This window comes from Engystomops pustulosus, chromosome 2 (genome assembly GCF_040894005.1).
Source record: "Engystomops pustulosus chromosome 2, aEngPut4.maternal, whole genome shotgun sequence".
In the NCBI taxonomy this organism is placed as follows: Eukaryota; Metazoa; Chordata; class Amphibia; order Anura; family Leptodactylidae; genus Engystomops; species Engystomops pustulosus.
This window is the reverse complement of record NC_092412.1, coordinates 212408766-212429624: the sequence shown is the minus strand read 5'-3', so window position 1 is coordinate 212429624 and position 20859 is coordinate 212408766. Positions and strand designations below refer to the sequence as shown.

At 38.6% G+C, this 20859-nt stretch overlaps 1 protein-coding gene across 1 annotated transcript in view; it reads left to right on the top strand.

Annotated features, from left to right (window-relative positions):
- The window catches only part of LOC140119221 (4-hydroxyphenylpyruvate dioxygenase), a 35916-nt gene that overhangs the window by 9815 nt on the left and 5242 nt on the right, over positions 1–20859 (top strand). Inside the window, exons 3-11 of the mRNA XM_072138035.1 lie at positions 815–877; positions 1029–1133; positions 2634–2676; positions 4786–4868; positions 13838–13927; positions 14233–14339; positions 15885–15962; positions 18331–18493; positions 19180–19251. Coding sequence (XP_071994136.1) covers positions 815–877; positions 1029–1133; positions 2634–2676; positions 4786–4868; positions 13838–13927; positions 14233–14339; positions 15885–15962; positions 18331–18493; positions 19180–19251 — 804 coding nt within the window. The remainder of the gene's footprint in view (positions 1–814; positions 878–1028; positions 1134–2633; positions 2677–4785; positions 4869–13837; positions 13928–14232; positions 14340–15884; positions 15963–18330; positions 18494–19179; positions 19252–20859) is intronic.

Genomic DNA, 20859 nt, shown 5'->3' with positions numbered 1-20859 from the left:
ATTCCTCCCCATCTAATCTTTTCCTTCCTTGGTTGAACTTGATGGACATTTGTCTTTTTTTCAACCGTATATACAACCGAACTATGTTATACATTTGGTCTTTGAGGAGTTAAATGGAATCTGTCACCATATTTTTCACGAATACATCTAGAAGAAGGTTCCCATAGAGCCCTAGTAACTGACTGACACCCTTCGTTTAGCTGAAATTGTTCCACTCAGATACCCTTATGTTCAACTTTATAATTTTACTTGATATCCAAGGATGTCTATAGCAAGTCGAGATGGGCGTGGCCTCCTCGGGCTGAATCCAGCAGATCCTCCCCATGCTTTATCTGCATGCAGCAGTAATGTCATGTGAAAAGGGTCATAGCAGGTCCTGCTATAGCAAACTGTACACCAAGCATAAATGTCATGAAATCACAGCAGCCTGCACGGAGAGGAGTGGAGTAGCAGTCCTATATAGATCCTTATATACCAGGCAAGTTTAAAACTGTGTCAGATAGTTACTAGGACTCTAAAGAAACCTGTCACTAACTGTATTTGTGAAAAATGTTTTGACAGGTTCCCTTTAAGGACTTTAGTGAATTAGCAACTTTTTTTAAAACAAAAGTCTCACAAAATTTTCTAAAAAGTTGCATATAGCTATTTCTTATGCCTGATAGGGGGACATGATGTCCAAACAAGACTTGTCACTACTCATATACTCACTGGACTGCTCATTTTTGCTAATTTTCTAGAAAGGTGTAAAACACTATCTTTATATTGTTGGGAAAGTTTATCCTAATTATATTATATTTAATTCTCATTTTTTAAGCATGAACAAGGTCGTTTTCTAAGCTTCCATCATCTCACCTTTTGGGTTGGCAATGCAAAACAGGTATGTAATACAAAATAAGTATGTACTACACACATTATTAACCAATTGCACAGAGAATTTCTGGCAAAATCACTACAATAGAATAAAGCATGGAAGTAAAGTGAAATATTAGTATAGCAAATATTATATGATTGTGAATGTCTCCTTCCAGGCTGCAGCATTCTATTGTGATAAGATGGGGTTTGAACCTTATGCTTACAAAGGACTTGAGACTGGAAGCCGAGATGTTGTATCTCATGTAGTTAAGCAGAACAAGGTATGTAGTCCAACACAAAAAGAATTAGATATTGTCTATGAAAGCAGAAACAATTTGACCAATGCAATTCCAATTACTGCAATTCCTTGTGGTTCGCAATTATCGATTTGCAATTATTTCACAGCTTGTGCGACCAAAACTGGTGTACAAGTCCTGATAAATCTCCCCCATTACCTGTATGACCCCCAAGTGGGACTTCCAGACTAAATGTTTTTTTTTTCTAACCCCTTCATGCACCAAGATTATTCCAGGCCATGAACACTGTAACGGAAAATAGCAGCCAAATGTCTGAATCATCACTTTCTCACCGTTTTTTTCCATCCATTAATATTTGAATAAAAAATGATCAGTCATAAAGGGCCCAAATTGATACAAACAAATTAACACGCTGGCACGTACCACAAAAAATGACACCTTGCATAGGCCGTACATCAAAGCGTGAAAAGTTATTGGCCTCAGAATCTGGCAAATATTTTTTTGTACTAAAGCCTACTAAAACCTAAATATATTTGGTCTGCCTGTGATCGTAGCGACCTAAAGAATAAAGAGGAAGTGTCATTTGGGGTACAGAATGAAAGCTGTGAAAACAGAGTCCACAAGAAAACTCCTAAAATTTGGTCCATTTCACCACACTTGGAATTTTTTTCCAACTTTCCAGTACATTGCATGGAATATTACATGATGCCACTACAAAGTACAATTTGTCCTGCAGATAACAAGCCCTCACACATCTCTGTAAACGTAAAAATAAAATAGCTATCGCTTTTGGAATGAGGAAAGTAAAAAAACAGAAACGCATAATACGAATGATGTCACTGCAACATTTTACAATAGCATTTAACAGAAGAGTACATTACATTAACAGATCACAAATCAGTATATCATTTACAGTAACTCCAGGCATTATATCATGTCATAAACAACTACCACATAAATCCTAAAAGTAACAAACTCGAAAACACAAGACATACACACAAGAGTTTAGCCTGACTAAATGTAACAGCATCACCACATTGAGACGCTGTACCGCAACTGACCCTAGCATTTTAGTTTCAGTGTGTAGGTATAGTATACGTGTCCAACAGAGGCGTAGCTACCGGAGGCAAAGGGGGTTCGGACTCTGGGCCACAGGACTTTGTGAGGGCCCATTCCCAAATGTAGCCATGCTTTGCTCTCCATGGTAATACATGTGTGTCGGCTCCCCACACACATGTGTTACTATTGACCTTTCAAAATCCATGAGACCTCCAAAGGTCCTGTTTGTGCAGCACTGCAGAGAGGAGGCAGAGCACATGTGGGAAGTAAGACAAATTAAACAAAATCACTCAACAGAAGAGGGAATATACCTTGCTACATCCAGCATATGTTTTCAAGGGGGAGACACAGGTATAGCTATAAAACACATGCACAAACTTTATATCTGACTGTGTCATAAGAATTTTTTTGTCAGTTCATATTATAATTTTTTTAAAAGTTTTTTGATGTGCTTTATTTCTATAGATATTTTTCATTTTTCAATCTCCACTGAATCCAGGAAATCAAGGTAATCCTATTAGAAGACCTGGTTACTTTACTTTTTCTTCAATGCTTGAAAGATTCAAAATGTTCATGGTTTTGTTGTTTTTCCAACTACTTACTTGAGCTTATAAATGTTAGAGTGTACAGGTGGATGCAAGTGATACCCCTATGTTGCCATTTAGTATGTATTGGTGTGTAAGACACAGATGGTCCAAATACAGTATACAAGGAAGGAAAACTGGGATGTTGACTTCTATAATATCTGTATTTTAAGACAATTCTCTTAAAGGGGGTCTACTGCCATCCTCTTATAAACCACACCGCTATAATAAGACATGTATCTTCAGGGGGAGATTTAACGAAAGGGAACAAAACTGTTATAGTTGCTCATGGCAATTAATCAGAGCTCAGCTTTCATTTTCCCACTGCAGTTTATAAAATGAAAGCTGAACTCTGATTGGTTGCATACAGTAACTAGAACAGCTTTGCTCTCAGGAACCTTTGATAAATCCTCCCCAAAGCTGGGGAATAACTACAGTGGTAGCCGTAATAGCAGCTGCTATGGGGCCCGCAGTGTCTGTGGTTCTGACATGCAACACTAAAGAATGGAGGATTTGCACCATCATACATGTTATGCTGCACATTGTACAGAGTAATATGTATATATATATGTAATATGCTGAGCCCGCACCTCAAATGAGAAATATCAGGGGAAGGGACAGCAGAATGGCGGGACTATGGATCTCTCAGCTATATGTCCTGCCTTCTACTTTCCCCATGTGGTCAACAATTACCCCTGGGATATGCACACTGTCTGACAGTGAGTATACAAATGAGTATATGTTATATGTGAGTATATACATGTTTGTGATTGTATAAAGATGTTCAAACATGTGTGCATTATGTGTATATATATATATATATATATATATATATTTTAATTTTTTTGCATGGGGAAGGGGGGCATGTAGAAGTCTACTATGGGGCACAGCCTCTCCTAGTCACGTCCCACCCCCCCAAAGTTTCAAACTTTATGCAAATGAGGCTGTTTTGTACAGCCTGACTTCACTCTGTGAGCACTGCTCTGATGTCCTCCTCCCTCCTCTCCCGTTTTCAGTGCTGCCAATCATTCTATTTTGGTATTGCATTTCATCACTGTGAAAAATTTTTTTTAAAGTTTTTGACCCAGTGATCATTTCTGGGTAGCCTTTATATTAAAGTGATCAATAACTTTTTAGCAAACTTTGCATAAATCAATATTACAATGGTATACTATAAACTTGATTTGTAAAAATTTCTTATAAGAGCTTCTGTGTTTACTTAGTTTAGGTCTTATTATTATCCCTTCTTATCTGCTTTTCACTTTGAAATTTCCACTGAATTCCAACTTGCTAGCAAGACAGCAGTAGCAAGTTGTAGCTAGATGAAGTTTCAGATTACATAGAGACTGGACGGAAGAAGAGTAAATCAGAGCAGCTAGATGTGCTCCCACCACCACGAAGAGGAAATTAATTTGGAGATATATGATAACATGAGCACATGATAACCAGAAACAGTACTATTCTTTATGTGCGCATACTGAACTACTGACTTAATTAAAGTTTGTTGAAAGGCGGGGTACATTTTTAGGTTTGGCAGCCATTATGGGAATGTCCATTAAAATTATTATTTAAAATAGCAAAAACTTAAATTAACCACCTGAGCAAGAACGGGACCAAAATTATTGACGCTAATCAAGAACATATGAACATATAAACATATGAAGAACCATATTTGCTAAAAGATAAAATATCTTATACATTACAATATATTTGTAAAGACAATTGCTTTTCAGTAAATGTACTTTAACATAAAAGCACAGGAATTCCTGGAAATCCATTCATCTAGGACTCTCTTTTCCTAGGAATCTTTCATTTGGGTAGGTATGGAACATCTAGTCATGGATTAGATTACACATCTACTTAAAAAATGATAACTGACCACCAAGTTAGGACTCGTTAGGGCATGTTCTATGTGCATGTTCTGTAAAAGCCGTCCAAATTCATGTCGAATATGAAGCACAATATAAACACTAAGTCACTAAGCCTATTGTAATCTATGCTAACAGCTTGAAATCTTATCTTCTTTTCATCAGATATGGGCCAGCACTTAATCAAACATGGAGATGGTGTAAAAGATATAGCTTTCCAGGTAGAAGACTGCGACTTTTTGTTTAAGGTAAATTAATTTTTTAATTTTTTTTTCCAAGAAAATGCTGTTTAACATTGTGTAGACCACGCACTGAAACAACTCCTTAGCGCTATACACTACATTTATGGCCAAGAAAGACTTTTTCTGAAAGTGCATTGCAAAGTTAGGAAGTTGCCTCCAATCTATTACAGCTATGGCAAAAGTGGTAAACCATTCCCATGTACCCCAGCAAAATGGTCCATTCAAAACAAAAACTCATCCCACAAAAAAATAAGCCCTGTATGAATAGAGAACAGTGTTAAAAGTTTAGTGCCGAAAATAATTTATAGTGGGTACAATAATGTAAATGAATGGTCTAAAATGGTCAAAAACATAAGATAGAATGAAAATAAAGCATATTTTTCTAACAAACAGGAGGTACAAAGGTCTACAGTCTGGTTTGTGCGAATGAGCAGGGGTCTAGTCATTGGGGCTGCAACCTAGTCAATTCATCTCCTCCCACACAACGTACACTCTCAGTTTTACAGTGTTTTCTGTGCTTGCTGGAGGGTTTTCTTCCTCCTACTCACCCCTGTAAAATTTGATACATAAGCCACCGCACCACAAGCGAGTAAGAACATCCAATCTATGCTCTTTAGCAAGGATCGGGAAGAGAGCCATGAATGCCACATATTTCAAAGTGGAGCCATACAATTTAAACATGCCCCCTAGTAGGTAGGTAGCCACAGGACATGCCCGCAATAGATAGGTAGTCACAGCACGTGCCCCCCAGTAGATTGGTAGTCACAAGCACACGCCCCCCAGTAGATTGGTAGTCACAGCACATTCCCCCCAGTAGATAGGTAGTCACAGCACATTCCCCCCAGTAGATAGGTAACCACAGCACATGCCCCCCAGTAGATAGGTAGTCACAAGCACACGCCCCCCAGTAGATAGGTAGTCACAGCACATTCCCCCCAGTAGATAGGTAGTCACAGCAAAAAAATTCTAACCTACCTATGCTCCCTGCAGCTGGCTCCTTGTCACTGCCTTGTTGTCCTCTATGACCCTGGCACCACCATCATTGCTTAGGCATAGGCTTCTGGGTCACGCTGGCCACTCCTCTCTATGACCCAGGCACAGTCGCCTAAGCAATAATGCTGGCAGCAGCGGCACCTGGGCCACACGTCTAGTGATCATGTCTAGTGAAGACTGTCTATTAAAATAGCAGGCAATGATCCTTTAGAAAATATTTCATGTAGAGGTGTGCCGTCAATTGAAAAAACAGGACGCAAAATTTTTTGTCTTATGCTTCTCGCCTTACAAAGGAACAATAGAATGTAGAATATAGGAAAAGATGATCCAAAATTGTTATTTCATAAGGAATGCAATTATTTACTCAAATAGACATGTCAGCAGACTTGACAGGTCTTCTCTAACAGAGCTACTTATACCTTAATGGGGGTATAGAGATGAAGTAGCCATTGTCCAAACCTTACTCAACCACAATAATGCATCACCTGGATCATGTCAAGTTTTTCAGAAATTTTGACTGAAACATGTAAATAACGCTAACATAAACTGAAAAAAATCTATGTGACCTCAGTAGTAATGAAAGTGTGTGTAATATGAGACACACGAACTGTAGTTAGTGTTTAATGTAAGAACAAACATGTCGGTGCGTTGAAAGGCCTTGCTTGTTTAATCTGCAAAAAGCCTGTTTGCAAAAGAGTGAGCAAAGTGCTGAGATCAGTGACATCACAGGCCAAATCAAATAAGCTAATGGAACGGGGAGGAGGAGGCGACGTGCAGGAAAAGAATGACATGCTTATATGGAAAAGCCCAGGACAAGAGCTCTGTGCCCTCTTCTAAGTCTAGAAAGTCTGTCATATTCTGGCATATACTAACAAAAGAGAATACTTTACACTGCAGCACCCATCACACAATTTCAACATTGTCAGTGTTATTGCTGACATTGAAACTGTTATCTGAATGGAAAACCATTTATAGATTACAGAAAGACCCCACTTGAATTGAGGGTATGTTCACATATTACAGTGGCATTAAATCTTGCTGACACACTGCAAATAAAATTGCCAAGGTGTAGACCACAGATGTGAAACACAAGGCCGATTCTGGTTCGCCACCTCATTTTATGTGCCCCCCCCCCAGGTCTGCAGCATGTAATAACCTAATTCCAGACCCTGCAATTACTCAAGTACTTAAAGGACATCAACCACCAGGATGAAGGATTGTAAACCAAGCACACTTACATGCTGGTGTGTGCCCCTCTGGCAGGATTCACTCTTCTTCAAGGTTCCTATGCCCTTGTTCTTAAGAAAAAAAAGGCTTAAAAATTATGCAAATAAGCCTGAAGGGTTCCAGGCTCCATTAACACCTATAGAGCCGGAGCTCCAGAGGCAGATTTGCATAATACTAGAAGCCTTTTTTTGTAAAAACAAGGGCATAAGAAGCTAAAAGAAGAGCAGATGCTGCCAGAGGGAAGACACACCAGTATGTCAGTGCTTGGTTTACAATCCTTCATCCTGGTGGTAGATGTCCTTTAAAGGTGACATGAAGTCCTTACCTGGTTGGTTGAGTGTAAGAAGAGAATTGAGTAAAGGGTGAGGGTAGAACATTATATTGGCCTTAGCCCTTGTATAGGAAGATATGGCATGTTCTTGCTTTATTTTCCATAGGCCCATATCTGAGATAAGTTACTGAGATGTAAATTTTAAGGCAGGATCAATTCCTGCCTTCATTTGCCCTCCCATAGAAGTCTATAGATCTGTGAAAATGACTGATGCCACATAAGGTATCATCCGCATGCAGTCCATATATGCTGAGCAGTTGCTAGTTAACTTACGTAAGACTGGGTTCACATCCGCCAGACTTGTAACATATACAGCTAAAAAAATTGACAAAAATTGATGCATTCGTTGTCATACTTCTATGTTTTTTTTGACGTATACATTGTACCACCTTACACCTTATACGTTCTGCACCACCTTTTCCGCCTGCAAATCCGGGTAGCATACAGAACACATTTGCCTCCATACGGATCAGATACTAAAGTAACAAGTAAGGACAAAAGCTATGGGCTCGTTGTTTACATCCAGTATAAAACAAGTCCTGCGTGCAGGTAGCCTTACATGTACAATTAGCCCTTTAAAGGATAATAAATTGGACTGATATTGTCCTCAGTGTAATTGAGTTTTAAATCCCTAATCTAGACCATGTAAACTCAGCCTAATATCTTCTGAATATACCAATATGAGACTTGGGGCACCTATTTTAGAAAATTTTATAAGAAATGGTTCAGCTGAGAAAAAGATGCTTGCTGATTGGTTACTATACAGGCAGTCCCCTTACTTAAGAACACCCGACTTACAGACTACCCCTAGTTACAAATGGACCTCTGCATGTCTGGATGTTGGTAATTTACTGTACTTTAGCCTTGGGCTACAATAAACAGCTATAACAGTTATCAAATGTGTCTGCAATGAAGCTTTATTGTTAATCCTGGTTCTTATGAGAATCCAACATTCTTAAAATCCAACTGTCACAGAGAGCAAAAAAAAATATTGGCTGGAGTTAAAATAATAAAGAATACAGTTCCGACTTACATACAAATTCAACTTAAGAACAAACCTAAAGAAACTATCTTGTACACGTAATGTGAATTATTGATGCAACAATCCTCACTGATGAAGAATAGGGTCTGTGGCAGGGTTTGTGTTCATGACTGATGTAATAATCTCAAGTATCCAGTAACCAATTTGCAGCAAAAGGACAGCACAAAAGTTGCTTCCAGTATATCAGCCGATATTTTCTAGGATTATTATGGGGGTTTGGTTCTCTATTGATAACCAGAATTTTGTAAGTTTAATTACACTTCAACCTACATATAGACAGCTTTTCACTTTTCTTGGTCAATTCCTCTTTATTTGCTTCAATGATCCCACTTAAGCCCCCCATACTCACAGCAGAAAGGTTGACTGAACCCATCAATTTTGTCAGCACCGTCTAACAAATGCACATTATCTAACTCCCTGACAGATGGGGACACATGGGTCATGTAAGTTCAATTAAAAAATCTGATCCTTTTGTTTTTGAGGAGCATATAAGCTAACCAGCAGAGGCGTCTAGCGAGCGCAAAGACTAGAACGCCATGTCCCTTGGCCATGAAAATCGCAAATTATATATATGTCATTGTTGTAGATAACTATAGCTGCTATAATGTTATGATGAAGCAGTAATGATCTGCAGCAATGAAGGAGCCTCAGGCAACTCCTCTGTGCTGGACTTCACCTGGATGAAGGGGAGTGGGCGAGGTGTCAAGTGACTTCTGCTCCTTGTCTGGCCTCCTATGACTCTATAATGATTTGCTAGCACTCTAGCTGTGACCCTTAGATGCATTTCTGACATAATTTTTCAGGGATCCTATGACCTTTTAATCTTTTTTTGAGTCTCTCTTCCTCCCCCCTGGCCACTTTTCAGAAACCCTAGGGTTTCCGCTAACACACTTTTTCTGCTTCACTGATTTACCCATTTCCTGCAAAATGCTGTAATAAGTAAAGAGGACCGGGCACTTGGTTGTTTTATTAAAGGTAATGTGTCACCAAACAATAGCTTATTTTGGAATGTTCAATGCTTTTTTTCCCTTCATTTTCCAGGTCATTTTCTATATTTTTTAAAACATACTAAATCCTACATTATGCACTTGTTGTAAGGGCATAATGTAGGATTAAGTATGTTTAAAAAAAAAATAGGATGTCATTAAATATGTAGCTCATTACATCATTGTTGACAACTATTGTTTTTAAACCCCCCCCCCTGCCCCCAATCCTGAGCATTCCTAGAAAACACTCCTGTAGATCTTTTGCTGTCTACAGTTTAACACAATAAAGATGAAATGGCGCATAGTCATGTAGAGGAACCATATATAAAAATCTACAATCAGAAAATAAAAACAGGTTAGAAAAATAAAAGGTTCTGGTTTTAATTTCTCAGATAATAGGAGGTAAGGTATTAAACATATAAAGCACAGAAGGTTTGGTTATAACAATAATGGGAACCGCAACTTATTCTTCCCACTTTAACATTACTCATTTTTGGTCATTATGATCTGTACTAAAGTACATTAATTTAACCCTTTTGTGACCAAGGATCATTGGTACCTAAATGTCCAGGTCAATTTTTGTAGCTCTGAATTGCTCTTCTAACCTGTTCTTCTAATACCTTTGGAAAAGCTTTAAATATAATAAAATTTTTGCTTTTTTACTGTAAATGTAAAAGTGGAAATCTTCATTTTGGTGGCACTTGGAAACAAAATCCTCTTTAAAATGACACCAGAACTATTTTTCTCTGTGCCGCAGTTCAGAAGATGTAGCCTTTAGAATAGGGCCACTATCATGACATCTGTACACATGCTCTATGTACAGGATTTGCAATTATAACATATTTAAGACATATGGTAGCTATGAAGGGGTTAATATCAAATGTGTTCTGTCACTCAAACTGTTCAAACATGCAGGAGGAGGGGTACAGCTCCATTCCCCTGTGTACATAATCATGGTTAGATGTACTGTTGGTTCCGATGGAATTTGCTTACAATTCATGGCTATAGCCACCAGATGGCGAGATAACATAAGGCATTGAGAATGAATCCTTTCCCCAGACAAAGGCCCTCATTTCTCAAATCAAGCACAGTCTGTACTATGTGCAGTTTGCCTGTGGAGTGTGCAGAGTGCGGCAGATTATTCAAAACTGGCGCCAGTCTTCATTAATCTGGCGCCCCTGCACTGCTCGGAAGTGTGCACCAATTTTTTTGGTGCAATTTATTCATGATGCAGAATTGTGAAAAAAAGTTAATAATAAAAGTGGCACAAAATGCGACTAAGCACTAACACCCCTTTAGTGCAGTACAGTGCAGCTACAACACCATTTCTAAATACATGTACAAGCAGTTCTTTTCTGTGCAAAGTCAGAAAGAAAACTGGCCCAAACATTTTAATAAATGTGGACCAATATGTACAATACAAATTTCGCTATGTTCTGCAAAGGGATTGTAAAGGTGCATTCACATGTAGCTTATGCACAGATCTGACCTCCAGCATTTCTATGCAGTAAATCTGCAGTGTAATGCAGTAGCTTTATCACAATCACATACACACATTGCAAAAAATAATCTATTAAGAGATATGTCTGTCTAGTTTTAAAACCTCATCATCAGATATGCGTCAACATAGGGTACACCCCAATGCTAGATCCTCATCTATTAGCCTTACGGGTTATGTTTAGCATCTCTTGATTTAATTTAATAGTGAACTTGCATTTTTTTTTCATTATTTTCTTATTTGAACAGTTTTTCATCACACGGTTCATTTAAAAGGTAGGGATAACCCAAAATTTGGCTCATGTGTCAATGTAATATGGGACCCAAGTTTTTTTTCCCAACCTTGGAAAACCCCTTCAAAAATACCATGTGATTTTCTCCAAAACACACCTATATAGTGAACCAGGCCTTGCACCAGTATAATAATGACAACTATGCAACTACTTATTCTATCCATCTTACTAGGGAAAACATCTAAGAAATTGCTGTGTAAGTCCTCGGGAGCCGCAATGTCCTGCTCAGGAATGTCCTCTATATTGTACAACAGCTTCCAATTTGGTAAACTTGGTATAATCCATGACAGTAATGTAAATGGCCGCCATGTTACACTGCATTTCCCATCCAGTGGCCACGTGAAGCTTAACAATGAAATAACAGCTGATCTCCAGGGGTCGGAGAACTTCATTCATCAACTTTCTATCTCTCTCTCTCTCTCTCTTCAATCTTCTCTCATTTTCTTAAGGATACAATTTTAATTCTCACTTTTTATTGCGATGGCCATAGAGTATTCCTCTGCTGAAGTAAATCTTTCCTTGAATGCTGAGATGACATCCAGGAATACCTTGTAATGTGTAATATAGCAACATAATAAACGTAAAAAAGAGACATTGAAAGCATATACTGTAAATACATAGATGTGACATACTGTCTGCAAAAATGTCTCGACTAAAGATTCTTACATGTGCGCGTAGCCGGAAAATTATTCATAAGAAGAGGGTAGATGTGGCGAGTCCTTACAAAGGCATTCGGGAAGGAGAGTCTTGGATGACGCATACTCTCCTTCATCCAGGTGAAGCCCAGCACAGAGGAGTTGCTTCAGGCTCCTTCATTGCAGCAATAAAAAGCCCTATTCACTAGTGATATTGCTTCATGTTGTTTTTCCACATATAGTTTAAAGAAAAATAAAAGAAGGCATTTAGCGAGAGATTGTTTTTTGTTTGAGGTCCATCAAATGGATCAATGTAAAGAAAATATCTCTTTATCTAATCAGTCTTTTGCATTAGTAGAAAGGAAAATTCAGGCATTTTGCTTTTGCCATTGAATACGTTTCCTAATAACTGTATAAAAAAGGTTGAGCCTCTTCTGTTACTGAGTGTTATGTTTGCGATTTACAGGAGGTCTGCCAAGCCAAAAATTGGACCTAAATCTAAGCTGTTGGTGTTTTCACCCACTAGGGTCAGGTGGGTGGTCCCAGGCTGGAGCAGACAGTCACAATCTGCCCACTTTACAGTAGAAAACCTAGTTAGCATATTGCTGGGGGGCTAAAGATGAAATTCCAAATACAGGTAGTCCCCGGGTTACATACAAGATAGGGTCTGTAGGTTTGTTCTTAAGTTGAGTTTGTATGTAAGTCGGAACTGTATATTTTATCATTGTAATCCCAGCCAGAACTTTTTTGGTCTCTGTGACAATTGGATTTTAAAAATGTTGGGTTGTCATAAGAATCAATATTAACACTAAAGCTTCATTACAGACGCCGTTGATAACTGTTACAGCTGATTATTGTAGCCTAGGACTAAAGCACAATAAATTACCAATATCCAGAGGTCCGTTTGTAACTAGGGATCGTATGTAAGTCGAGTGTTCTTAAGTAGGGGACCGCCTGTACATCATAATCATTGAAGTGACAATTACTAAATTATGCAAAGAGTTGGGATTTAGTGAACAGTTCTATTTAAAAGGATTTCTAAAAAGAGCTCTAATATTTTTTGGGCTGGGGCAAGAAATAAACAAAGAACAAGTACTTAACCGCTTCAGCTCCTGGCTCCCTCATCATCTAGTGTCCAAATGGGGTCAAGAGACCCACTCCATCCATTGGGTAGCTTCACTAGACGAAGATGAAGTCCCCTGTGACATCATTGTCCGTGGAGGCCACTCATTGGGTGAAGCAGGTGTCCCGTGACCCCTGGAATTTCCTGGAGTTGACACAGGAACTACTTCTGCTTGAGTATATGTTCTTTTTTCCACCTACCCTATCCTGGGCACCCTGGGGGTTTTTCATTTTCATGGAAACATCTTTTAAGCTAAAATCTTGCTGGTTTCCTGTTGTTATGCTAATTAAAGGAAGCAGACTTAAATGTGAGGATTTTATGAGAGGGTTAAGTTGCAATATTGGTGTGAACACAAGCATTACAAGAAGAAAATTATTAGGACTCAAGTGTGTCATGGGGGTGTCAGCAACAACAGACAGAGTCCCTGTCTCATTAGGGGTTATCTACTAAGGGTCCATGGATCGCATTTCCTGCGGACATTTCAAAATTTTCGGGGATTTTCTGGGATGAAACAGAGACCAGGTCCATTGCCACTGACACCCCCATGACTTGCTCAACTTTGGTAGCAGAGAGCCAGGTAAACTTTCATAAGTTACTGGAACAGGGAAGCAGGGCTATAAGATCATTATTGGAATCTTTATTAAAGTTGCTATTGAAACCTGTCATCAGGTGGATCAGCTTCCCTTTATTTTCTGGCCATTTTATTATGTTTAGGTAAATATAACAACCTCCAAACCTTGGAAATATTGGGTTCAATCTCAAGTCCTATTTTTATATTATATTTTACATGATGCAGACATTTTATATTCCAACTATTATCTAACTGCTATGATTTTGTTTATTTTAAGAAAGCAAAGGAACGTGGGGCTACAGTTGTGAAGGAACCTTGGATTGAAGAGGATGAAGGTGGTAAAGTAAAATATGCGGTCCTAAAGACGGTAAGTTTCGACTCTCTCTTTAGGGTTGATTGAATTATCAGTTTTCTTTTCTGACACCAGATATTATTGAGATCTGCTATTTGTTTCTCCTCTCCCCCGGGCTCTCCTTTGTCCAGTGATTAAGCTTTTGCTTTGATCACTGACTTTTCTCTGATGAGCCAGTTTTCCCTTCTGACAGTGACTGGGAGGGGAGAATTCATTTCACTTCCTAGGCTATTTGCCTGGAGCAAATTCTTTCTAGGACTAATGATAGAACTGGTAGCTGTTGAATACACATGCTACTATTTCCTTTTCTTCTTTTTCAGTATGGAGATACTACTCATACGCTTGTTGAATACCTAGGGCCATATCAAGGTGTCTTCCTCCCAGGTTTTAAAAAGCCTCTGTACGGTGACCCAATGTTATCTTCATTGTGAGTGAGACTATGCTAATGTATTATATTACTGAAATACATGTAAGGTGTTATAGAAAAGTATCACCAAGATTTGTTTAAATACACATTGGCCCACATTTGTCAAAATTAGTGCAAACTGTACTATGTGCTGTGGCGCCCAGTCTTCAGAAATCTGGCGCCCCCTACACTACTCGGGAAATTTTTTGAAGCACTTTCTTCATGCTGCAGAATTGTGGTGCACGTCAGAAATAAATGTGGCACAAACTCCACTTAAGCAGTAACACTCCCCTTAAGGTGCACATTTTTACTTGTCGGACACAGTGCTGCAGCGGCATAAAACTGGCACAGACACTTTATAAGTACATGTGCGAGCAGTTTGCATGTTCTTTTCAGTGCTACTCCCCAATGTAGCCTCTATGTAAAGTGACACCTCATGAGCTTCTGTCTTCTTGTTAGCAAGATGGAATTCAAAGTTTCCAAAGATTATTAGAAAGTTTCTTGTACACTTTTGCAGTATTGATTTATGCAAAGTTTGCTTAAAAGTAAGTAACCACTTGTACGTATCACACATAATCGGACATGGACTATCCTTGTTGTATTTACTAAATGTAGCCCCTAATATGGCAATGGTTGTCGTAACATATAATAATATATTTTAGAAATCTGTAGTACCCACTGTCCAAAACTAAAGAGCTTTTTCCTTATGGTCTTATACATATGGCTAAATGTGAAGAGATTGTCAGGATGAGTCAAATATGTAATGTCTAAGGGGGCTCCTGATACTCTCAAATGGATAAGGAATGGAATGGGGGTGCCAAAGGGGTTTATCAGCTTTCCTGGAAAACCTCTAGAGGGCTGGGGCAGGAGAGAGAGGAAAAACATTTTTTAACCTGCCATGGCTCCCTGTTCCCAAGGTGTGCCTTCTGATTTTCGATTATACTATCATATAAATGAAGCTACCCTTCCATGCATGCAACCCTAAGAGGGACAGAATGGTACCTTTCGTGATGTCATGTCCGTTATTTATAATGGAAAAAATTTTACACAGGCTGTGTCAGATGTCAAATTAGGCTCAGTTCATGGTTGCATTAGGGAGAGCATAACAGAAAATGGAAGGTGAATGGAAGCTCTTCTGTTCACCTCCGTTCGCCATTGACGTATTAGTATTAGAGAATTTTTTCTGCTGTTTCATATTGGAAGGGAAAAAGAATGGAACCTTAGCCTTATCCTTACTTTTGATACATAAAATAGACTGCCTAAAAAAAAGTTACAATCAAAAGTTACATTTTTAGCCGTACCTATTGCTGCCCAGATCAATAAATAAGGGGAAATTTACAGGATTCATGACACTGTCACCTGTCTTACTGATGCAAACATTTGACATCATACAATAGTTTCTATTCTTATTAAAATTATTCTTTTAACATTGACAGACTTATATTTAATTCTAAGACATCAAGGAATAACTCCGCCACACTTACAGCACATAATAAAAAGTCAATATTAAAATGTAGAAGTTGTGTACCACAATAAAAACATATACTTTTTTCACCTTCTCCTCAGGCCCTCAGGTTGTCTGAACTTCATCGATCACATTGTAGGAAACCAGCCTGATGATGAAATGGAGTCCACTGTGAACTGGTAATCTACAAGTGCAAACAACCGCATAAGTGTCTCCATGATGTTCATGCCATTCAGCTGCAAGTGATAGCTTTTGGCGACTTCACAGAATGCCAATGCACCTGATTCCAACAAAGCACCTTGGGGGCATTTATTATCAACTTTCAAACTGAAAACTGGTGGAAATTTTTAAAATTCCCTTGCTGTCTCTTGCACCTTATTTATGAAGAGCCGGCACCACACTTCTATTTTTCTGACTTGTTTTGTGGCACAATTTTTGGCGCACAATTAGAGCAGCTGGTCTAGGGAGTTCTATTTCACCTTCATGAATGGGGGGACTGTTCTAAACCTTATTGTTTGTGCTCCAAATCGTTTATCGCTTGCACCACTTCCAGCGCCACTGTACCCAAATTAATAAATGCCCCCCCCTACCCCGTGTTTATGGCAGGCCTAACAGCTAATAGGGACGAGGTTGAGTGTCATACCTACAATGTCCAGAGGTTGATGGCCCATCACCAGATTTTACCCCACTAAACTAATAACCCCCCCAGGTAGGATATGACATGCCCTTTCTAGATTCCATCTTTTATGAGAAATCTTGCCCGTTTACCTATAAAAAAAAATCACCTCCAAAGTCATGTGAAAATGAGCAAAGAGTCATATTGTCCTGAAAGGAATCAAGTTTAGAGGCTGCAGGGGGAGGGTCACTTCAGAAGCCCCTATCTATGGTTCCAAAGTACATAGAAACAGGCTTTTAGTGCCATATTAAAGATAATGATCTCATCTTTCAGAGAAAGGCTTGTGGCTCTGTGAGCTACAGAATTGGACATATAGTTATAAAAAAATTCAAGATTGGATTTTTATTTGCAGAAGCCTAATATGATCTGAAAGACGACTTTCCTATCTTTAAAATGCCACCAAAGCGTATCTGAGTAGTGGCATATATAGTTAGTAGTATAATATGGTAAAATTTAGTGACAGGTTCCCTTTAAGCCAGATTCATCTACCTAAAAGTTATACAACAACCATGAATGTTTTACAAACAGTAGCCATAACACCTGTATGAATGGAGAGATTACATGCAGGCTATACTTTTTCAGCATGTGTAATAAATTATCGCTTTCAATCAGGAGAACATATGACTAACAATGCGGCTAGTTACAAGTCATTTCAATTGTGTAAACTTGTGACTATTCTTATATAAGAGTTTCTTTTATCTGGACTTTTACCTTAGGTCTATTTAAGCTTCATGAGGAACCTGTCACCGCTCGCTCCCCCACCTACCACATAGGCACAGATCAATAACATCACATTATTCAAAAGCACAAAAGGAAGATAAAAGGCAAAAACACCACTTGAACATATTTATTAACAAGCCAGAAGTCCAGTTCTTGGAAGGACATTCTGTTCCCCCTAGCTCCTGTCCAAAATTCCAGGTTGTTGTAATACAAATAACAAAGAACAAATTACAGTTTTGTGTGTTGCCTGTGGCAGACGTGATGCACATGTAGGCACTTTCAATGGGCAGAATATTATATATACATTCAGCATACAAATTGCAAAATAAATCAAGGTCAATAGAGTTTAATATGGTTACTTTTCTGTCACACAGTTTTACAACATCTAATGGTCACAGCAAAGACTAGCCTTTGTTTGCTCTGCATATAACTTTTACCTATATGTTTGCATATAATAACATTAAATTGAAATATTTAGGGCAGGGCAAAATTTCTAGGTGTATTTGTCGTTGTTATGTATAACTACTGCGCTGCCCTTAAAGGATTTTCCTGGTTTACACTGGAGATTGGTTGGTGGGGTTCCCATTGCAAGCATCCCATTTTAAAGGGGCCACTATGAACCTCCCAAAAAAGTGTGTAGAATGTCTTTTCATGCTGTATGTTATCATTGTCACTTTCCACATTGAAGAGTGGACTATTAATTATGGTGTGGGTTCTTTTCCTGCCAAGGATATAATGGCATTTCGATCATGCACAATGCTGCTCCATTTACTCTATATGGCACGGATGGAAGTAGCGCTGCTGAAATGAATAAAGAAGGCTCATGTGCGACCAGCTTCTCTATTCATTTGCGTGTACAAGGGACCTACGTTCTTATGATCCATGGGGGTCTCATCACTGGGACCCCAAATGTTCAGCAAGTTATCCCCTATCCTGTGGCTCAGGAAAAACTTTTAAGCACCGGACAAGCCCTTTAAATGCTCAATTGGCCTCCTAAATATAGATACATGCATTGCACAGATGCAAGTATATGTTTTGAATAGGGAGTAAGTACATTAGAAAATTTCATAGCTTTCTTTTATCCAATGTATTATGTACAATAGAGAATTAAAAAAAATAACACACATTTCTTTATTTCCATGAATCTTTAGGTATCAAAAATGCCTGCTCTTCCACAGATTCTGGTCTGTAGATGATAAACAGATCCATACACAGTACAGTGCCCTGCGCTCCATTGTGGTGACAAATTATGAGGAGACTATAAAGATGCCAATAAATGAACCAGCTCCTGGGAAGAAAAAGTCCCAGATACAGGTACAAGTGTTTTCCTTATAACATGTAGGACAGCGCATTATACTTGTCAGTACTTATTCAGACAGGGCCTTATTCAGGCATGTGCTAGGGACAGACCTGGGGACCTTATTTAGGCCCCCACTAGCCTGCTAAGAAAACCATACAATCACAAGGCTACATAACGCATTGTACACATCACTCTTAGATGCCACGGTCACTATTAGTTAAGGAAATCCCTTACCACAATTTACTTATCAGATCTGACTGCTGTTATGTAGGGCTATGAATACACATGCCACCCATACCTTTGTTTTATTGTTCAACTTATCCTTCTGAGCCAAAACTTGATTTTAGGCAAATAAAGCTGAAGTACTTTGTGGGGTGTCAATTGCTGAGGTGCTCTGCTAACGCCCCCTAAAGCACTTAAGCTTCATGTGCCTATTTCTACAGATAAGTTTTGCCATAAAAGGGGCCGCTGAAATATCAAAACAAAGGTATGGGTGGCATGTGTGGGCAATGCCCTACATAACATAGCAGTTAGTTTGAGCAGGTAATATGTGGTGATTGATAGCCTATAATTGTGCTCATATTTATTGTATTCATATTGTCAGTGTCTGGTATCTTAACAATCTTCTATATTTGGAAATTGCACCAATTGTTCTATAATTGTATAGAGCAGGTATTGAGTAATGTGCCTTCTCTTTCAGGAATATGTAGACTACTATGGTGGTGCTGGAGTACAGCACATTGCTCTGAACACTTCCGACATCATCAAAGCAGTGAGTAATTCAGACAGATAGCTCGACAAGAGAAGGCAGCAGAGGGAGGGCCCAGTCCTCGGCTTTGATGTGCCCGCTGTTTGGCTAAGAGGGTGGTGTGTTTATCTATGCGAGTCTGTGCATGAATACCTGCATATGTTTTGAAACATGAATGTTATGTATATATTGCCTCCTTTATGTTTTGGAGAATTTAATATTAATGAATGTGTATGTGTAATGACATATGTATAAGTTATGTATAAGTTGAGAAAGTAAGCTTACAACATCTCCAATTTCCATAATTCATTCAGGTGTATTGAGGGAAGGAAACATCAAGTTTGTGGTATTACAATTACTGGTGAAGGACTATTTGTAGCTGTTTTAAATGAGATAGGAGATAATAGACGTCTATCCGGCGAAAGATCCTGATTAAAAGGGGTTTTTAAAAAATGAATACAGAAAAGTGCATTATACTTACCTAGCCATTTCTCACTTATTGCAGCAGCACCAGCTTCTTTTGGTGTTATAACATGACTTACGATTCCTGTCATTTTAGGTGGAGGTTAACTAGTTTAAGACCAGGCACAGTTTTTTAACCCTTTAAGGACCTTTTTTTGTTTTTTCATTTTTATTTTTCATTCCCCACAATCAAAAATCTAAAAAAAAAAAAATCAAGAGCTGTGTGACGGCTTGTTTTCTGTGTAACAATCTGCACTTAATTGTGATGGTATTTAATATTCCATGCCGTGTGCATTTGCTGCGTTTTCTTGTGGGGTTGGAATTTACGGCTTTCACTGTGCACCCCAAATGACATGTCTACTTTATTCTTTGGGTCGATATAGGTTTTATAATGTTTTCATACATTTTTTTTACATTTTGCCATCTCCTGATGCTAATAACTTTTTTATACTTTGGTGTATGGAGCTGTGGGTGGTATCTCTTTTTGCGACTTCTGATGAAGTTTTCAATGCTAGCTTTTATAGGACTGTATGAACTTTTAATCATTTTTTATAGATTTTTTTTATATTTTTCAAAATGGCAAAAAAGTGGCATTTTCGACTTTGGGTGCTATTTTCCGTTACGGGGTTAAATGCAGTGAAAAACCTTTATTATATTTTGATAGATCAGGCTTTTTCAGATGCGGCGACACCTAACGTGTTTGTGATTTTTACTGTTTATTCGTATTTATATCAGTTCTAGGGAAAGGTGGTGATTTTAATTTTTAGGTTTTTTATTATAATTTTTTTTTTAACTTTTTTTAATTTTTACTTTTACTATTTTTCAGACTCCCTAGAGTACTTTAACCCTAGGTTGTCCGATATACTGCCATACTACTGTATGGCAATACATGGGGATTTTCCACCTCATTCATTACAATGTGCTGATAGCACATTGAAATGAAAGGTTTAAAACGTGACATCCATGGGTCCTCGGAAGACCAGAGGCTGTCATGGCGACAGATCGCCGCTCCTGATGGCGTCAAGGCGAGAGACAATCGCCGGCAAGATGGCGGCACATGGGCTTTTTGAAGCTGCCGGCAGCTTTGCTGGTGGCGATGTGCAGGTTGCTAGCACCGGTCGCGGGTGTTACCAGTAAGTCTTTGCTGCTATATGCAGAAAAGACTTACCG